General features: G+C 39.6%; 1 protein-coding gene across 5 annotated transcripts in view; it reads left to right on the plus strand.

The window, feature by feature from the left end:
• The window catches only part of ksr1a (kinase suppressor of ras 1a), a 33,921-nt gene that overhangs the window by 8,985 nt on the left and 3,401 nt on the right, over positions 1–21,535 (plus strand). For 3 of the 5 annotated variants that reach the window (XM_084104372.1, XM_084104369.1, XM_084104370.1), the window contains exons 2-18: positions 7,680–7,820; positions 9,608–9,755; positions 10,758–11,220; positions 12,604–12,779; positions 14,156–14,225; positions 14,536–14,619; positions 14,827–14,888; positions 14,972–15,081; positions 15,322–15,490; positions 15,715–15,756; positions 16,932–16,980; positions 17,068–17,131; positions 17,218–17,708; positions 20,053–20,149; positions 20,236–20,369; positions 20,610–20,741; positions 20,824–20,959. In XM_084104372.1, the coding sequence (XP_083960498.1) occupies positions 7,689–7,820; positions 9,608–9,755; positions 10,758–11,220; positions 12,604–12,779; positions 14,156–14,225; positions 14,536–14,619; positions 14,827–14,888; positions 14,972–15,081; positions 15,322–15,490; positions 15,715–15,756; positions 16,932–16,980; positions 17,068–17,131; positions 17,218–17,708; positions 20,053–20,149; positions 20,236–20,369; positions 20,610–20,741; positions 20,824–20,959 (2,559 nt within the window). In that variant the 5' untranslated portion in view covers positions 7,680–7,688. Of the gene's footprint in view, positions 1–6,304; positions 6,375–7,679; positions 7,821–9,607; positions 9,756–10,757; positions 11,221–12,603; positions 12,780–14,155; positions 14,226–14,535; positions 14,620–14,826; positions 14,889–14,971; positions 15,082–15,321; positions 15,491–15,714; positions 15,757–16,931; positions 16,981–17,067; positions 17,132–17,217; positions 17,709–20,052; positions 20,150–20,235; positions 20,370–20,609; positions 20,742–20,823; positions 20,960–21,535 lie in introns of those variants that run through there. The other 2 variants (XM_084104373.1, XM_084104371.1) reach the window with 2 other exon arrangements.

Here is a 21,535-nt window from a genome sequence, read left to right on the forward strand (position 1 = left end):
GAGTAAATGTTTCCTTTCTATCAGCTCGAACCAGTCTGGCCATTTTCCTCTGACCTCTGGCATCAACAAAGCATTTTTGCTCACAGAACTGCCGCTCACTGGTTATTTTCTCTTTTTCGGACCAATCTCTGTAAACCCTAGAGAAGGTTGTACGTGAAAATCCTAGTAGATCAGCAGTTTCTGAAACAACCCTGCCATGTTCAAAGTTACTTAAATCACATTTCTTCCCCATATTCTGATGCTCAGTTTGAACTTCATCAGATCGTATTGACCATGTCCATGTCATTTTATGCATATAATAAGATTTTTTACTAATAATAAGTATTTATAATCATAATTATTTTTCCTATTTATTTAGCAGCTGGGAATGGGTGAGCAAGTCCATTTATGTTTATATCTTCTAGAAAGAATCCCTCATACGCCCTCATTAATACTCCTGTATCTAATGAGATTATCGGTCAGGCAGCGTCAGCATGTACGCAGACACATGACCCACACGTGACATGACACTTTACATGTGTAAACGTCTGTGAAGCAATGCTGGGATTAGCTGTAGGTTTTAGTAAATCTCTCGTATTGTTGGGGATTGTCTGAGGTCGGCATTAAACTCCTGTGCAGGAAGTTGAGGCCGGTGGGCAGCTCGTAAGAAGAGATGAAGGGATTGGCGTTAAACACATTACACCAGGGTGACAGGTGAAATTGCATAGAGACATGCTAATCAATGTGGATCATGGTTACCTTGCATCTCGTATCTGTGGACACATTGTTTGACGTTTTTCTGCAGATCTGTCTGTGTTCTCTGAGCAGCTGGGTGTGTTCCTGCCCTTTGGCTGTCAATCACGCCTGCTGACCTCACTGAGCCGTTGTCATGGCAACCTCGTCCCTGTGTTTACCCTCATCTGCAGTCAGGCAGGTGTGACGCCACCTCCAAATACCACCAGTGTTGCTTACCATAACATTTAAATCATTAAATTACAGTGTTTTGGTTCATTTTACATGTGAACAACACATTCAAGTATGGCTCCATTTTAGTTTTTTCCTAATGTTGTGTTGCTATCTGAGAACAGGTTGCCCCAGATATTCCTCAGTAAGATTAAAAACCTCATCTACTTAGCAACTATCCGATAAAAAGTCTGGTATCATGGTTCAGATGCTATTAGTATTACCATGGTACTTTGAAATTATTGCTTCTAGTAATTTTTCTGAATTCATATATTCACATGATACCAAGGTATTTAAGAAAGTTGAAATATAGAAGATGTTATGAAAAATGTTTTTTTTGTTTTGTCCATACAATGAAGGTCAATGAGGTTCAGTGTTGTTTTGGACCCCATTGACTTTCATTGGATGGACAAAATTATTTCTTCAAAAGATCTATTTTTGTGTTCCACTGAAGAAAGTCATAGAGGTCTGCCATAACATAAAGGGCGAGTAATTATTATTATTATTATTATTTTTATTTTTTGAGAAATATCCCTTTAAGTCTGAGCAGGAACATTTACTTCAGGGATGTCCAAAAAATGTTTTGTCACTGAGTAATAACAAGTTGCTTATTCTTCAGTAAGCTAAAAATATCATCAGTTTATATGTGATGATACAACAAGTTGTTGATGCAACAGATTCTAAATACAGATTTGTAGATTATGACTACAGACAGATGACCATGCCGTGAAAAGATGTCTAGCTTTCACCATGTTTTCTGTCTGTGGGAAAATCCCACTCTGAAAAAACGTTACTGACGACCCAGGAGTGTAGTTGCTAGGAAACCTGACGTCACACTTTCACCAGTGTATTGTTATCAGTGATGTGTGTTTGTGTGTGCGCAGAGACAGCAGGGCAGGCTCAGGACCTGGTGCGGTCAACAGAACCAGTGTGTTTCATCTGGGTCATGCATGCATGTGCCATGAATATGAGAAATTAAATTGAAAAGACTGAAATAGAGAGATTTTATCCTGCTAGACAATTGTAATAAAGAAGATTTAGTACAAAGATATTTAGACCTTAATTGTAGCGGCTCCAAGGAGCTCTATAATACCTGGAGAAAGCTGGCCTTTGACATTCCCATTCATCTCAATGGCAGTTGTGTAACGGAAGTAGGCCAGTAAGAGCTGTGGTTGTAAACCTCACTCCATTGGCCTCGAGGCATGCTAGCGACTGACGCTAAATACACTGCGGTATTTAGCGTCCTTGTTAGCGCCCTTGACCCGCTCAGAGCCGTAGGACCGGTTACATTGGTGCCGTGACCCGGATGAGAGTGTGGTTTAACGGACGTAGGCCAGTAAGAGCTGTGTGTGTTAACCTCACTTCCCTGTCTGTTAGAGGCTGCGGTCTTTAGCGTCCTTGTTAGCACGCCCGCCTCCCACGCCACAGACCCTCTTTCAAATCCCACTTGAAGCGGGTCAAGTAGGATCGGTTACATTTTGGTGCCGTGACCCGAATGGGAGTGAGGTTTAGGGGGATGAGTGTAACGGACGTAGGCCAGTAAGAGCTGTGTGTGTAAACCTCACTCCCCTGGCCTCAAGAGGCGCTAAAGGCTGCGGTCTTTAGCGTCCTTGTTAGTGTCCTTGTTAGCGTCATTGTTAGCATCCCACGCCGGAGACCCCGGTTATAATCCCATTCGGAGCAGGTCGAGTAGGACCGGTTACAGTTGCACGTTTAGTGAAACACACAATTTCAAATCTGCTATCAGACAGTGGCACAACCTGCAACAATGAAGTGTTTAGCATTGTTAGGATCTCCTGTGTTGAGATGATAGGAGTTGAGATGGTGGGCTTTGTTGTTTGGTCTGAAATAAAAATGGGCTGTTGGTGTGTCTCTGCTGGCTTTAAAACACTGCGGCCTTAACTTTCACACCAACAGCAAAGAATCGTCCTGTTCATCTCCATCTAGCTTTGGCCAAGCCCCAAAATCAATGTTCACAGAGACAAACCAACAAAAGAACATGAAAGTGGGTGTTTCTCTGCTTTCCTCTGAGCTGTGAGACTAGAAAACCAGGAATCATTCCAGTGCTGTGGCCGTTATGGTGGACACCACGATTAGTCCAAGAATCGTGAAGATCTTCTAAGAAAATGGTCATAGTCTTCTCTTATTGTACCCTGATTACCCTTTTAACTATAGTTAAAAGCTGGACAAACTAAGTCATTGCAGCTTAAGGTGATCAGGTGGTTTTGTATGTGGTAGTTGTTTTGTTGCTGTTTCAGGGTGATTTACCAGTTCTAACCACCTTAACCAAGGTGGCCAGCTGGAGACCACGTAAAAACCATCAGAAGCTGAATATTCTAGTAGGTGGATGGCTCCTCATTACCATGGTTAGATCAATATAACTATGACTTCAATTAAGCAGCAATCTATGGTATTTGTTATAGAAGATAGAGGATAAAAAAATAATGTATTTATCACTTTCCATATACACTACCATTCAGAACAAAAGTTTGTGGTCAGTTTGTCTCTTATGCTCACCAAAGCTGCATTTATTTGATCAGAAATACAGGAACAACTGTGAAATTGTGAAATAATACTGTTTAAAATAACTATTCTATTGTAAATTATTTAATATGTAATTTATTCCTGTGATGGCAAACCTGGATTTTCAGCAGCCGTTTTTCATGTCCTTCAGAAATCATTTTAATATGCTGCTCATTGTGCTTATTATAATCAATGTTGAAAACTGTTGTGCTGCTTTATTGTGGAATCCATGATGCATTTTTCAGGGTTATTTAATTAATAGAAAGTTCAAAAGAACAGCATTTATTTGAAATGGAAATCTTTTGTAACATTATAAATGTCTTTACTGTCATTTATATCAATTTAATCCATCATTGTTGAATAATATATTTGTGGCTTTGGTTAAAAAAATAAAAAATTTAAAATAACCATTACATAATGTTCTGGATCAATTCTTATTTGGTTATTAGACCAAATACCTAGAATGTTGGTTTCCAAAAATAACCAAACAGGAACCCTTGCGCTAAAGTTAGGGGGACGTTTTATGTTTCTCTAATGTTAGCATATGAAAATCTGCACCAACATACAATAGATGCTACAACTTATGTAGCTGTAGGATTTGAATAAAGGATAACCAAAACAGTGCTAGTAGGCCCAATATCCAAATTCAGAAACTGCATTACACCTTGATAATGGAAATAAAATAGAGCTCTTTAGCTTAGTGAAATGGTTCAAGTTCTTCCTGTGTGAAGTGTGCAATATGTGAGCATCGGATGAGACCTTGTATTTTTAAACCGTTGCATTGTAAGCCTTTTTAGTTGTGCTGAAATCTGAGCGCTGTGGAAAACTCACAGACCTCAAGCACTTGACACAAATTTTCCTATTGACTGCGATGGCTAAAAGCTTTTGAAAGGTAGTTGAGCTTTACTGAGTGGAGTGCTCACTGTCCTCTGTGTAATTAGCATTTAGCTGTTAGCAATAGAGCTTTAATTGCTTGTTTATCGCCTCTGACCTCCCACAAGGTGTTTTCAGTTCCCTGTCCTCCTACGCGTGTGACCCCTGACCCCGACTGGTGTTTGTTCTGCCGTCTGCTACGAGATGCTCGCCTGCAGTGCTCGGGTCTTTTGTTGGCTTCAGCCGCGACACAGTACTCAAGGTCTTTTTCTTTTTTGCTGAAGTATGTGTACAAAAGAGAGACCGTTTGGCTCTTGAGAGGTTGTCATTGAAGCTCTGATTCACCTGTTGAGGTACTGGTTTCTCTCAGGGACGTGTGTGCGGGTGCGTAATGGAGATAAAGACCAAGAATTTTCAGTCAGAAATTCCCCAGTACAAAGATCTGATCATAATGCAAAAGGCTTCAGACAGTGCGCATACTGAGTGTAGTTTGGTAAGGAACGCTTATGTAAGGAACAGTTTGAGAATGTAGGGATCATTTGGAATAACAGATAATGATTTGAAAATGTAGTATAATTTTGAATATATTAGGGATCGGTTTCATTTGAAGATGTAGAGATCAGTTCAAGTTTGTGGGAATCCGTTTGGATATATAGTTTACATGGTAGTATTCAGGGATCAAGTTAAAGAGTTTGTGGGATCAGTGCAATTATGCCAAGATCAGTTTGACTATATGTGGGTATCATAATGTGTATATAAACATCAATTTGAGGAGATGGTTATCAGTCTGTGGGGATCATTTTGACTACGCAGGGGTCAGTATGAGTATTCGGCTTCTGTTTGAGTATAATTATGGGATGAATTTGAGTATGTGGGAATCAGTTTGCATATATAGCATATTAAGGAATAAGTTTGATTTAGAATTAGAATTAGAATTGACTTGGAATTAAATATATATGAGTTTTTGGAATCAGTTTGACTATGTGGACATCAAGTATATAAGGATCAGTTTGAGTTTATAGTGATCAATCTGATAGTGATCAGGTTAAATATGTGGATATCATTTTAAATCATCATCATTTGACAATTCTTGTTTTTTATGGAATCTTGGCCGTATTAATTATAAATTATTTATCAGTGCGCATAAATATATATATATTTTTTTTAATTCATGTGCCCTCATAATCTTTAATCAAAATAACTTCCCCTCCCTCTTGCAGTAACATCTCTTCTCTGATGACGCATTTACTGGCATGAGGGCGGGACAACCTGTCACTCAAATGAGATCGACCAATAGCAAACCACAACCATCCAATCAATTCCCGATGGACAAAATCAAGTCCCGCCCTACATTTTTTATTGTTCAAGAAACTGTTTAATTTGGGTATACATCACAATAGGGAAGAAAAGACTATCACAACTTATGTTTAATGCTGACTTTAGTTATAAAATGATCAATTTGAGTGTATAGTGATCAGTCTGAGTATGCAGGGATCCATTTAAGTATGAGGGCATAATTTTAAGTATATAAGAATCAGTTTTGAGTATATAGTGATTGAGTGAAAGGATAAGTTTGAGTATGCAGGGATCAGTGGGGATCATTTTAAGTATATAATGATAAGTTTCGATGTGTGTGGGTCAGTTTGCACATATAGTGTCTCAGGGAGCAAATTAAATATATAACAATCAATTTGAATATTATCTTGGGATCAGTTTAAATTCATATGGAGTATATTAGTATGCAGAGATCAGATTGATTATATAGGCAAGTAATCAGTTTGATTATGCAGGGATCAGTTTAAATAGTCTATATGTATTTGTTGGTGTATCTGGTAATGATGATAGAGAGATTAAGTGTCTGTTTAATGCATGTATAAGCGTGCGGTTCTCATTAAAGCAGTGATTGCAGGCGGCAGCAGTGGGATGGGGGGCGGCGGAGGGGGACGTGTGAAAGGATGACTCGTTTTATGGCTGCCGGCCTCATGGTAACGGGCCTCTGTGCGTCAGTGAGCCGCTGACCTGAACTGTCACAGCAGGTGAGCCCTCCTCTCACCCTACCCTCGTTCTCTCTCTCTCTCTCTCTCTCCCTCCCTCCCTCTATTTTCCCCCCTTCCCTTCTTTCTGTCTCACTGCGTCATCAGCGCTTCTGTTCTGCTGAGGTGTCTGTGCGGCCCATCCAGGAAGCTGGATACATGCAGAACGAGGGAAAAGGTGTGGTTTTTTGAGTGCATCAGTGAATTTGAGGTGGGTCAGCATTCTGCACCGAGCTGGAAAATTCCTCCTGCGTTAGCCAGTGCAGTTTGTTTGTGCAAGATTTGGGAGCGTTCCCCACTGCGTTTATTATCCAGAACGGTCTTTACTAGGAATGTGCGCCAAGACAAATTTCCATAACGCTTAAACAGAAATTTTGTAACCCCCAGAAGTAGCATAAGCAATCCATATAGTCAAATCCAAATAGTCAAATCCCACTCTGAATGCTCCTGAAAAATAAGTCATATAGATGTGCTGTTCTTGTCTTGCATTATGATCATTTTACATTAAAGTTAGCATGAAACGAAAGTTGCGAAAGTATTTTAATCTCTATTGTGACTGATATCCGAGTGAAACAGCATCTCTCGCACATCCCAAATCCTTATAGGCTGGAATGGGGAAAAATCCTGCAACCCTAAATTGGCGAGTTCGGCGGCGTGTGCAAGTGCTAACTGCAACGCGACGGCCGCGTCGGACGAGACGTGTAGCCTCCGTGTGAACTCTGCGTCTCGTGGAGCTGTGATGTCAGAACGCTCCCACCGTCAGCAGTGTTCCGATGACACTCGGTTGCCATGCCAGCAGTGCAGTCGCCCCCATGAGGAGGGCTGCAGCTCCCTTCCATATAATAACAGTTATTTATAGCCCTGTTTGCTGAAGGGGAGCACAAAAAAGAAAGAGGGAGAGAAAATCCAGTCAGATTTCAAACTGTGTGCTCTCTGATGCCGTGTTATTTATTAGCCTTGCAGGTGCGACTGATGCTGAAATCTGGCTGATGAGAGACACTGTGGTAATGCAAAGCTGTGGATCAGTGCTGATTTCAATGTATTTGTGATTAAAAGACATACCTTCCATCCTGAAAGAACATGCATTCTTTGAGATTTCACACCCACGTCATTTGGGCCTGTCATTACAATTAAATTGACTTGATTGCATTTCTTGGTGTCCTTTGTGATATCCATCATGCTTATGTTGTAACAGTTGTCTAAGTTCACACAGCTGTATGTGAAACCCAATAAAGGCCTCTCTCAGGCTCCGCCCCTCCTCTGACTGGCCCCTCCCTCATCTGCTTTGTGCTCTGCTGCCCCCTGCAGGTCAAGCTCATGAAGTACATCTGTAAACAGCTGCAGTGTAAGCAGAAGGTGCCAGACACAGAAAGGCCGCCGGCCCTGAACAGCTACCCACGGCTGGAGGACTGGTTACGCACCATCAACGCCAGACCTGAGCTCATAGAGGTAACTTGGTAACGTGTGTGTGTTTTGAAGAAGAGGGAATAGTTATTTATCTTTTCAGCTAAATTCTTATCAGGTGGTTGTCCTGTAAATATTCAGGAATTTGGTAACGTGACCCATTTTTGACACATAAAAAACAATTCAAGAATGTAATAAGTTGACTCTCACAAAGCCAATAAATGGTCATATTTGTTCGGATAATATTTCACACCAAAACTGAATTTTTTTGTATAAAGAAAAAAAATCATACATTTTCAGCATTTTCATACATTTTAAATCCATATCAGGTGTTATCAGGTACTTTGATAATGTATATTGTGTGTTTATATAATGTGACCTATCATATATATTTCTGATTACCAGAAATTAAAATTATAAATTGAACAAGATGACTCTCACAAAGCCAGTCAATGGTCAAATTTGACTGGATCACATTTTTTTAAACCAAAATCAAATAATACATTTTTATATAAAAAAAAGTTTATATGTTGTATGACTGAATAAAGTTACTGTATATTTGACTTTGAATTTGAATTATTTTATTAAATTTTATTTAACACTTATTTTGCACTTATACTTATTTAACACTTATACACTTATTTCTTTATATATATATGTATGTATGTTATTTATATATATATATATATATATATATATATATATATATATATATATATATATATATATATATAATATATTATATATATATGTTTATGTACACAAACCAAGACAGTCCTACACCTTTCTTGCATATTAAAAGATCAGGTGTCCAAATAAACAATATCAGGTCTTCCAATGTCTGATGCTGGACACTTGGTCTAAATCTTCTTAGAAATTTGCAATCATGGCACTGATAAAGTTAAAGAGCGAGGAAATGTTTGTGTGTGTGTGTGTGTGTGTGTGTGTGTGTGTGTGTGTGTGTTTATGCTTTGTAGTTCAATATCCTTGAGTGAAGCTGAGGAATTAGAAAATCTGCTGTGTTTTGGCAGTTTGGCCACAGCCACTTTCCCAGCAGACCCCAGATATACCAACTCTAATTACCCAACATGCTGAGTCAGCCTCTCTCTCTCCCTCTCTCTCTTTCTCTCTGACACTGCTCTACTCCTACATTTCATCCAGTCTCATGGAGAAGTGAATTTTCCTCTTTTCCAATTTTTTTCTGTTCATCGAGATCAGTTGCATATGTGCAGTGTGATACTGTATGTCACATACATGTCAACAAAGCAGATTCTGGAGAATTTTTAAAATACAAGAAAGTTGTTGAAGTTGTGGCCTGGAGGTTAGCATACATGATCCGACACATTTAGCTGTATCGTATCTTTCCTTAATCAGCCTTGACTCTTCAACATCATATCATGTGCTCTCTCCATTATAAATGGCATTAAACATGGCAAAAAGCCCCCCCAAAAAATATCAGTTTGTGAGATTCATCACACATTTACAGTATAATTGTGTGAGTAATTCTGGGCTATTATGATATTAATATCAGTCAAGTCTCAGGAGTCCCTCTTTTAAAATCAATCACACACAGGTTTGTAATTAGGCACTCAAGATTAATTAGTCTAAGCGGTCATGTGTCCTAGGAATTTGAAGAGGTGGAGAGCTTTATTCACAAGAGAATGAACTGCGAGTGCGTGGTGTATGTGACCGTAAATCACCTGTTGAATAACCCTCTGTCTGTTAGGATCATGTCAGCATCGTACTGATTGCTTTAAGAGTGTTTTTCTTCACATCGCAGAGGGTATTTTAGACAGGACTCACTGTCATTCTCTCCCTCCCGCTCTCTTCAGGCAGTGAACGTGAAGCTGTCATTGGATGCTCTGCTGCAGATGCCCATCAGTCAGGTGAAGGAAACCATGAGACGGCTGGGCTCCAGTTCAGAGGAGTGCAACAGGCTGTGTGCGGCCCTCAACTGTTTAAAGAGTGCCTCTGAGTCCGGTGGGTGCTCTTTCCCTGAGATTCACACACTTAAAGTCAGCATGAAACCGAAGTTGCGATAGTCCTTTCTTCCCTATTGTTACGTTTATCCAAGTGAAACAGCTTCTCGAACAAGAACAATTTTTGGTAGGACTTTTATTTTGTCCGTAGGGAATTGATTGGATGGTTGTGTTTTGCTACTGGTCGATCTCATGTGAGTGACAGGTTGTCCCGCCCTCGCGGCAGTAAACACGTCATCAGAGAAGAGATGTTACTGCAAGATGGAGGGGAAGTTATTTTGCTTAAAGATTATAAGGGAACATGATTTAAAAAATAAATAATGATATGCATATAAATTGCATACAATGAAATGCAATAAATAATTTACAGTTGTAATCGAAATTATTCAACACCCACTGCAAATCAGGTTTATTGGTAAAATGTACAGACTTTCAGCTCTTTGCGATGAACAAATCAAACAAAAGTATTTGAAAAAGCTCAATTATGATATGAATCCAATGTTTACCAAATGACTTGAATAGCTATATTTGGAAATAATTAATCATTGTAAAATGAGTGGGGTGATTTTGTTGGGGAGTGCACAATAAAAATCATTTAAAAAGCTGGAAAATTATATTTTTTTAACTCCTGAAGACTTTTTTTGAGTGGAAACCATTTTTTTAGGGCTGTAATTTTGGTGTTTACACTTTACAGGAACTAACACAAACCATAAAGTGAACAGAGTTCACAAATATCTCTCCAATTAAGTTTGCTTAGGGCACATTCTCACTGTTTTTGCCCAATTCAGTAAACTGTAAAATTACAATACTAATATTAATAACATCATTTTTAAATGTTAAACCTTTGAGCTTTTATTTTGATGGGTTGCCGGTCAATGGATGCATATACTGCCAGGAATTGCACTAAGCCATGTTGCAATATTGATTCTTTTTCGACATAACGTGCAGGCCTAATCTCAATAATAGATTTCTTCTTAACTGACTATAATTTTATTTCCTTCAGGGGAGTTTAAAGAGGACAGCGGCTGTTGGTTCTCCGAGCCCATGAGGCGGGACAGTGGCGGCTTGACTCCGGTGGACCAGATTCCATTACTAGGAGGCTCCCTGCGACCCCACAGCCCTTCCCCTCTGGCTCGACCCCCAAACACACCCTCCACGCCCCTCACCACCTGCCCGTACCCCCGCTACATCCTGTCAGCCGGTGAGGCTCACATCTACCACGGTTACGCAGAGAGTCTGACCGATCCCAGTCCGTATTACACCTCCAGGCCCGTCAGACTCACCGGACACACCTCAACTCCGCCCATAACCCCGCCCTCACGGAGGAGACACCGCCTCAAGCCTCCTTGCACCCCTCCTCCTCCTTCCCGAAAAGTTTTGCACCTCCTCCCCAACATCTCGATGACCCGCAGCAAGAGCCACGAGAGTCAGCTCGGCCACCGCATCGAAGACGCGACCGCAAACAAGTAGGTCATGAGGAAATGAACCACAGAGTACAAACACTGACGTACTACAAATAGGGACGTCAAATGTACTTTGTAAAAGTATTTAACACTATAAAGCCTACTTTATCATATTTGATACGCACATTTCTTGTTAAACTGTGAGCATCAAATAGGAAACTTCAGGCTTTTGAGAAACGTTTATTTGTACTTCTCTCTATCATCATTGAATTGCATTGCATTAAATGTTTTTCCCCCACAATAAAAACTACAGAGCTTTGATCATAAAACTACAGATTTAAAAATCATCTTGCAAAAACATATTATTTGGAGATATAGAGTGACTACTGATATTTATATGCATTTTATGTAAATAGTCTCCTATACTGTTATAAAGATCTCACTGGTTTACATTACAAGCTATGAGAATTCCTTATTTTTGGCCATATAAATATCACCAACTGCACTAAATTGCATATTTTTGCTCAGTTTGGGCCTCTGGATAAGATTGAGGTGTTTTTTCCTTCACGAGTCGTGTATGAGCTCCATATTCTCCTATATTATATTGTGTGTGCCACTTAAATGTATCAAATATGATAATTTACAAAAAAAAACATGCAAACAATAAAAAATTAAAATTTTCAGGCTATTATTACATTTGTCAGACTTTACAGGGTTAAATCATTTGAATTATTTTACAGTCATTAGAGTCATGCATTTTTCTGTGCAGTGACTAATAGCAATCTGTGATGATGTCGTGACCATTTGCACCAACAATATGAATATGAACATTTTGTAAGTGTTTGACCAATATGGGTGTTTCGACAGCTGAGTCCGATTTTTAGAGTTCAGTAAATTTGGACACACTTGACTAAAATGTCTCATAATCTTAAAAACCTTTTGATCTGAACACTTATGCTTAAAGCTGAAAATTAGTAATTAGTATTAGATCAATTTAAATTGTCAATAAGTAAAAATTATTAATAATAAATTAATTAAATTATGCTTGCATATGAATTTCTTTATAAACTATTAAATTAATTAATTTAAATGATTACGTGAATTGTACTAAATGGTTGAGTTTGACTACATAGTAATGGAAATATAATATAATATAATATATAAATTGTTTTTATTATTATAAATATTATTATAATATATAAATTATAATAAATACAATTTGAGATGTAAATACATTTTTAAATGTTTATTTTACACAATGTTCCCTTTAAATTGACAAAATATATTTTAAAACCGGAAATGCACATGATCAGGACAGTTATACTAACTAGATTAATGCAATAGTCCCAGAATAGCCAGATATCAGCCGATTAATCGGTCTGACCAATATATCGCTCAGTCACTTTGTGATCCCGCTGAGATCACACTGACTTTTGTTGTTCTTAGGTGTGTGAAGAAGAACAAGCTGTTTCTGAATGTCCAAATTAATGGGAACAGTTGTGAGGACTCTCCATCACGCTCGCCCACTCTCTCTGTACGGACCCCTGGGGCGGCACCCGCCACGGCCCCGTACACCTTGCCTGGTACACCCACACTACAGGAAGAGCACATCGGTCTGAGGAGTGAGTTCAACAGCACAATTACAGCATTTCAGACACATGCATAGTTCTTGACTGAGGAGAAGATCTTCAATTCAAATAGACCAGACTGCAGTGAAGTGCCTGCTGAATGCTGATCAGACTGAGGTCACAGTTCAACCTCTCAGAGTGAAGAGGAAGCTCTCACCTGCTCTACACACTCAAATACTCCTGCGATCACTGGCGGTTTGCAGAGAGCGGAGTAAATGATTCACCAGCAGCACTTTGTAAAAGCACAGCTGTTTACTGAGCGTTTGCTGCTGAGTCTAGACGAGTGTTTGTGTTTGAGGTGGCGGTTATGTTATGTCTAAGGCCCTGTTTGCACCTGGTATTAAGATGCATTTTGATCAGTCGGATCACAAGTGGATGACGCTAAATATAGGTGTAAACGGGGTCAAAGAGTAGGTTTACACGACAACGATGTACTTAAAAAGTTTTTCCTTCACGTACAGACGACAACGTTGCCAAAGCGTTCCCCAATCAAATGGATCTGCGAAAACGATTAAAATTGCTGTATTCTGCTGCCAGGCCAGTAGATGGTGATGTCACTTTGTAAAGAAACACATGTGCCCATAGACTGAACACGTAATATGCATGACGTCACTGTTTTATAGTTTACACTGAGACGATAGCGGTATCGTTTTCAAAAACTTGCACTTCGTTTTCAAAAGTTTGCGTTTTCAGGCTCCCAAAACACAGTTGCCGTGTAAATGATTGTAAATGGGCCGTTTCGTGTGTCGTGTGAGCGGCCCCTTAAACGTTTTGAGCTTGTCCACTTTCAACCACTTACAGAGGTAACCGAAAGCGCATTCGACCGGATTGCTTTTGTAGTGTGAACGCTCATGTGGTCGAACAGCCACAAAAGACCGCCAACATTATGTGAAACGCACTAGCCAGATGGGATTTAAACTTTGATTTAAACAAGTTTTTATGGAAGATGATAAACATCTGATGATACCAATGTTCACAATGTTCTCTCACCATTCCTGATTTCTAACACACCCTCACAGCGTTCGGCTGGTCTTGCGGCTGTCAGAGCAGAAACGAAAGCTGTTCATATGTAAATTGCGCAAGCTTATTTTGTCCATTAGATAGAAAGATCAGAAAAATCCCATACATTTACCCACCCATAGACCCTCCCCTCGAAGAAATCAGGACTGGAGTGGTTGAAAGTGGACAAAAGAGACGGATTAAAACACCAGGTGTAAACGAGTATGTGTCTCCCTCATCTACTTGTGATCCGATCGACTAAAACGCATCTTAATACCAGGTGTAAACAAGGCATTAAACCGTGTTGTTTAGAAATACTTTATCAAATTAAAGTCATTCAAACTGTCTCTGTCTGTTCTGTTTCTCTCTAGATAATGTTACTGTCCACCGCAGTTCACCTCAGGCTCTGCAGAGAGACATTGGTTTGGCCGTCACTCACAGGTAACCACGCCCCTGTGGGCTTAATTCACCAATCATAAACTGGGTAACACTTTATTTTAAAGTGTCCTTGTTAGACATGTACTTACCATAGTAATAACAGTAAGTTATGCACAATTACATGCAACTAACTCTCAACCAAATCCTAATCCTACCCTAACCCTATAGTAAGTACATATAGTTAATTAATATTACTCAGTACTTAAATGTATAATTACACTGTAACAATGACACCTTAAAATAAAGTTTAACCAAAAACTGTTTGTTGAATTATGTCCTGGAGACATAAAGATGTTTGTTTTTATGTTTCTAGGTTCTCTACAAAGTCTTGGCTCTCCCAGACATGTCAAGTGTGCCAGAAAAACATGATCTTTGGGGTGAAATGTAAACACTGCAGGTGAGGAAAAAGAAAAACAAGTACTAAGTGGTGAATCTCACAAAGAAATTAGTCATATTTCAAAAGATAGTTATTTTGATTGAAGACTACGAGAGCACATGAATTGTTCTTGACAAGTTTTGTGAGATTCACCCAAGGAAACCACACTCGTGAATCGGATGTAAGTGTAAACATGACACACTCATTTGTCATCTTTTCTACTTATAGGTTAAAGTGTCATAACAAATGCACTAAAGAAGCTCCATCCTGCAGAATCTCTTTCCTGCCCAGTAAGTCGATCTCATTTGTTGCTCATATATAAGAACATCAATGACAGACATGTTTTTCTAACAATTTCACGTGCGTGTCTCAGTCACAAAGATTCGTAGGACCGAGTCTGTACCCTCAGACATCAACAACCCTGTGGACCGTCCACCTGAAGCTCCACAGTTCGGGACACTACCTAAGGCAATAACAAAGAAGGTACCGATTCCTGTGTGACAGAATGACAAACTAGCATACAACTTGTTCTGTTTTTGTAGTATTCAGTCAGTATGTATATTTTCCAGATTATGCATATCACATACTGTTTTTAAATAGCATGCAGTATACAGTAAACTCCACAATGTGCAGTATGCTAGTATTCCATACTGAACTTAGCCAGAGTCTTTATCAGTTATTCTTGTAATAGAGCATTAAAAGCAGTTGGCTTCTTTATGGCAGGATCAACCACCAGCGCTGAATCAACTGGACTCCAGCAGTAACCCGTCCTCCACCACTTCCTCTACGCCCTCCTCTCCCGCCCCCTTCCAGCAGAGCAACCCTCCCAGTGTAACCCCGCCCCCAAACCCCTCCCCAAAGGTTCACCGTGACAACCGCTTCCACTTTCCAGGTAAGCACCTGTAAACACTGACACTGCAATGAACTAATGCATTGATTAATACACAAAAGACATCTGCATTAATCCTGTGTAAAAGAAAACTGATATTCAGAACTGCATGTAACATTCTAACTCAACATAAAGCATAATGGGACTTCAACTCTAACCTCAGACTGTCTCTCTGTCGGCTTCCTGCCTGTCTTCCTCTCTTCCTGTCTTCCTCCTCTGTGGCAAAGCTGCCTGTTATTTTCAGCACCGACAGCAGTTTATTTTCCCTGGTGAGTTAACAAACACAAAGTCTGTAATGTTCTTCAGCCCTCATAATGACATTGAGGATTCAGTGGTGCAAATTCAATAGACAGTTGTTAAATATTTCAGCGCAGTTACTCTTCAAATGGTGATCAAATGATCGTTATATCATAATATATAAATGCGTCGTTATTTAGTATCATATACAGTATAAAGCACTATAATATGCACTCTTGCACATATCCAGTATAGTACATTTCCATTCTTGCTGTGTAATTTTGCTATCAGAGGATGAAATATATGCTTAGTCAATGTCTTTTATTTTTATTTTTAATAAAATGTCTATTAGTTAAAGCATATTCCAATAACTTTAAATAAATACAATTATTCAAAAAGGACAATAAATAAATAAATATTTTGTCCAATATTGTTCAAATTAATTAGCAACAATTTTAAAGTAATAATGTTATTGTTGAGTAAAACTATTAGTCATTTTTGTTCATTGAAATACAGCTGAAATAAAATAAAATGCGTATTAGATAAAAAAACTTAAACTTGGAAAATGAAAATTAGAAATGAAATGAGCAACTAACATAAGTAAAATAAGTTGAAATACTAGAATGACTGAAACTGAAATAAAAAAATGTATGCTAAACAGATTTTTTAAACACTTAAAAATAAGAAAAGCGCTTACAATTACTACAAATTTAACACTGAAAATGATAATAATAAATACTATAATATTATATAAATAATACTAAAATAACACTGAACAAAAATTATTCTGAAAAGTCACTGGTGATCCATTAACACCACATTTGCGGGTATAAGGCCTCAATAAAAGTATCTTATACTTATTTCCATAAATTTGTGAATTCCCTGTAAGAAACAAAAAATTTCATCAGATTTGCAGCTCCAAAATGGCTAGCAGAGTCTTTTTTACAAATCTGAGCAGTGCCTAAAGTAATGTGTTTTGCATGTTTTGCATGCTGGTGTCTGATTTGGTTTTTGCTCAAGAGTAGTTTGTGCTTGCGAGATGAGCTGCACCCTGCTGGTGATTTATGACACTGCATTTTACATTTGAGCAATAATAATATCAGTAATTCTGTATCCTTTCAGAAAGAAATGATTTGTGTACAGTGACCGTGTATAATATATTCTTTCAAATGTGAAAAGTTGTTCAATATTTTCATGTTGTTCACAGACGTGTGCAGTCCCAGCATCCTTCATTCAGATGGACTCCCAGACACAGTGTAAGCAACTGTGAAATGTACTGCTCAGAAGCATAAATATCCTGCTGCATGTTCTGCATTCAGATAGTGTTTAATTTTTGTGCCCAGTAATGAAATCGATCCGTCGGTGGAGGAGATGCATGCGGAACAAGACGAAGAAGACGACAGAGAGGTGAGACGCGTGTGGAGCTCATTCTGATATGATAATGCTCCCATCGCTGCTTAGAAAACTCATAGTGGCTGGTTCCTCTTGTCTAGGAGCTGGAGGAAGAGGAAGAAGAGGAAATAGAAGCAGAGGAGGAAGAGGATGTAGCGGTGGAAGAGGAAGAAGAAGAGGAAGAGCTCGAGGATGAAGAGGAGGAGGATATGGAAGACCTGAACCTAAGCTCAGAAGGAGAGTATGAAGGAGACGAGCTGGACGACCTGCCCAGCACGCGAGGAGGAACCCACTGGAAGGGTCCCATCTCCCGTAAGGCCAGCCAGACCAGCGTGTACCTGCAGGAGTGGGACATTCCCTTCGAGCAGCTGGATCTCGGCGAGCTCATCGGGAAGGGCCGCTGGGGTCGGGTTCATCGCGGACGCTGGCACGGAGAGGTGGCCATCCGACTCCTGGAGATTGACGGAAACAACCAGGACCACCTGAAGCTCTTCAAAAAGGAGGTGATGAACTACAGACAGACGCGCCACGAGAACGTCGTCCTCTTCATGGGAGCTTGCATGGCCCCGCCTCATCTCGCCATCATTACTAGGTAACGTCTCAGTTGGGGCTGCCAGATCATGACAAAAATCATAATCACGATTATTTTGGTCAATATTGTTATCATGATTATTCAACACGATTATGCAACAGATTTTGAAAAACAGGGCAAATTAGCTTGAGACTGCACTGCAATCACATAAAAGCACCGATGGGAGTGGAATGTTTTACGGGTGATCTAAACAAGGCCAGATGCAGCCATGTTCAGCGCAAGATGGGTTAAAGGGATAGTTCACCCAAAAATGTAAATAAATAATTCTGTCATTAATTACTCACCCTCATGTTGTTCCAAACCCGCAAGACATTAATAAACTCACACATCAGTTATGGTAAACGGAAGCTTAAGCATGTTTGCTTGATGTGTGAGAACCAATGAGGTTAATTCTCGTGTTACGCAGCACGTTTGAGCTTCCCCAGGAACCAATGAGGTTCATTCTCATGTTACGCAGCACGTTTGAGCTTCCCCAGGAACCAATGAGGTTCATTCTTGTGTTACGCAGCACGTTTGAGCTTCCCCAGGAACCAATGAGGTTCATTCTCATGTTACGCAGCACGTTTGAGCTTCCCCAGGAACCAATGAGGTTCATTCTTGTGTTACGCAGCACGTTTGAGCTTCCCCAGGAACCAATAAGGTTCATTCTCGTGTTACGCAGCACGTTTGAGCTTCCCCAGGAACCAGTGAGGTTCATTCTCGTGTTACGCAGCACGTTTGAGCTTCCCCAGGAACCAATAAGGTTCATTCTCGTGTTACGCAGCACGTTTGAGCTTCCCCAGGAACCAGTGAGGTTCATTCTCGTGTTACGCATCACGTTTGAGTTTCCCCAGGAACCAATGAGGTTCATTCTCGTGTTACGCAGCACGTTTGAGCTTCCCCAGGAACCAATGAGGTTCATTCTCGTGTTACGCAGCACGTTTGAGCTTCCCCAGGAACCAATGAGGTTAATTCTCGTGTTACGCAGCACGTTTGAGCTTCCCCAGGAACCAGTGAGGTTCATTCTCGTGTTACGCAGCACGTTTGAGCTTCCCCAGGAACCAATAAGGTTCATTCTCGTGTTACGCAGCACGTTTGAGCTTCCCCAGGAACCAGTGAGGTTCATTCTCGTGTTACGCATCACGTTTGAGTTTCCCCAGGAACCAATGAGGTTCATTCTCGTGTTACGCAGCACGTTTGAGCTTTCCCAGGAACCAATGAGGTTCATTCTCGTGTTACGCAGCACGTTTGAGCTTCCCCAGGAACCAATGAGGTTAATTCTCGTGTTACGCAGCACGTTTGAGCTTCCCCAGGAACCAATGAGGTTCATTCTCGTGTTACGCAGCACGTTTGAGCTTCCCCAGGAACCAATGAGGTTCATTCTTGTGTTACGCAGCACGTTTGAGCTTCAGCAAGAAGCAGTGATCTTCATTTGTGTTCCGAAGATGTACGAAAGTCTTACGGGTTTGGAACGACATGAGGGTGATTAATTCATGACAGAATTTTCATTTTTGGGTGAACTATCCCTTTAAGACATGCTTTTTTCGCCGTTAAATAATGGCGCAAATACCAGTAAATTGGCTACCCAAGCCTTAGTAAATCATGTTGCGTGACTTATTTATACTGTCCTGTAAATTTTGCATCTGAAAGGGAAAACCTAAAAAAGCAAATGCAATAAGGTAATAATTGTTCACGGCTTTTCATCTGTAACCTTTCACTGCGTGTCTTTAGTAAACACTGACAGTGGTTTTTAAATGTCAAAAGAGGGTTTGTGCTAAAAAGATTTTTAAAAAAGCATTTAGTAAATCTGTCCCTATGTGTGGGCGATATGACCAAAATCTTGAGTAATTTATTTCATGGTAGCATCAAGTGTGCCGAAAAGTGACGCCAAAGCATTTTGATTGCCCTCTGGTGGCTGGCTGCAGTACAGGTCATAAACCCTGCCCTCTCCATGTAATTGAAACAAAAAAATCCAATTCCACTTCAAATAATTTTTTCCAAGGATCGTTTCTGTCATTTTAGGTAGTTTTTATCACACAGAAGTATGTTCATGTGTTAATTTTTCCAGTAAGTTTGGTATTAGTTAGTTATTTGATGCTCTAAAAAGGGTGTGTAACGTCATGATTGACAGCTGTGCTTGACAGCTGTCGTTTTTCTACAGTGCAAATAAGAAGAGACGTGCTGTCCATCTTTTTTTTTTACTGTCTGTGGCAGTGATATTTATCAAGTATATTTTGCTGAAAATTAGGCCAAAACAATCTGAAACTATAATTTTATTAATTGCACAGCCCTAGTATCAGTCCATACAGGTGGCAAACCGGTCGACAGATGATCTTTGACAAGCATGTCTTTAATTTCCCCACAGCTTCTGCAAAGGTCGGACGTTGTATTCCGTCGTGAGGGACACGAAAAACACACTGGACATCAATAAGACTCGGCAGATTGCGCAGGAGATTGTGAAGGTAGCGTTTGTGTTTAATGGTGGATGTGTTGTACATCTGTACGGCTTCGTACGATTAAAGTCGTGCTTGTGTTTCCTGTATTTTAGGGGATGGGCTACCTTCATGCTAAGGGCATCGTTCACAAAGACCTTAAATCGAAAAATGTCTTTCATGACACAAATAAAGTCGTCATCACTGACTTTGGCCTTTTTGGTATCTCTGGAGTGGTTCAGGAGGGCCGGTAAGTCACTGCGTTAAAGGTGCGTTCACATTTACTGTGTAGGACTAGGAACCCATCGCTTGGGAGTTTCATGTGAAAAAGTTCCCCATGCAGATTTCGCTGATGGTCTAGTTGCCACATGAACTGATGGTCAAGTTCAGTGTGAATTCCCAAAATTTTGCTATTGTTACCGCACCTTAACTCTTGATAATGTGGATTGTTTTCATAAATCAGTTGATAACCGGATGGTTGTGTTTTTAGACGTGAAAACGAGCTGAAACTTCCTCACGGGTGGATCTGTTATTTGGCTCCGGAGATCGTGCGTAAAATGAGCCCCGGAAACAACGAGGACAGACTTCCGTTTTCTAATGCTGCTGATGTTTATGCCTTTGGGTGAGAAATATACTTGGCTTTAGACATAAATGGCCCCCAAACAGAGCAGCGTTGACCTTCTGCCTTCGTCCGCACTCTTCAGCACCATCTGGTACGAGCTGCAGGCGAGAGACTGGCCCATCACCTGTCAGCCCGTAGAGGCCACCATCTGGCAGGTGGGCAGCGGAGAGGGCATCCGGAGGGTCTTGGCAGAGATCAACCTAGGAAAAGAGGTCACGGTGAGTGCCACGTTTTAAGTTTATTTATTATCTGACACATGCTCAGTAGGATGCAGTGAAATTGCTGCTCCACATCACTTTCCATGCCAAGACTCGAATCCAGGCTGCCTGGGTGAAAATAAGGTTACGTAACAGCTAGAACATATGGGACAAAGAATAATAATATATTATAATAATTAATCATTATAGTTATTAACATATTATAATTAAGTAATAATACATGAAAACAATTAATAATTACATTGTTTAAAAATAATATTATACAATAATACAAATTGTTTTATTATTCTTATTACATTTTTTTATTATTTATTATTATTTATTATTTTATTTATTTATGGACTGTATGTATTTATTTATTTGGTGTCTTTCCACAGCTCAATGAAACTTGATCAGTCAGATTAATACTATTAATACTATTAATCTGATTAATACGGAGAAAGAATAGCTGGCAATACAAATGAAAGAATAGTATGTATTACAGAAGTAATAATTAATAAATGACAACAATTAATAATTACATTGTTTAATAAAAATATTAAACAAAAATAAAAATTGTTTTATTATTCTTTTTTA

The sequence above is a fragment of the Abramis brama genome (assembly GCF_963993115.1).
Source record: "Abramis brama genome assembly, chromosome: 25".
NCBI classification, from domain to species: Eukaryota; Metazoa; Chordata; class Actinopteri; order Cypriniformes; family Leuciscidae; genus Abramis; species Abramis brama.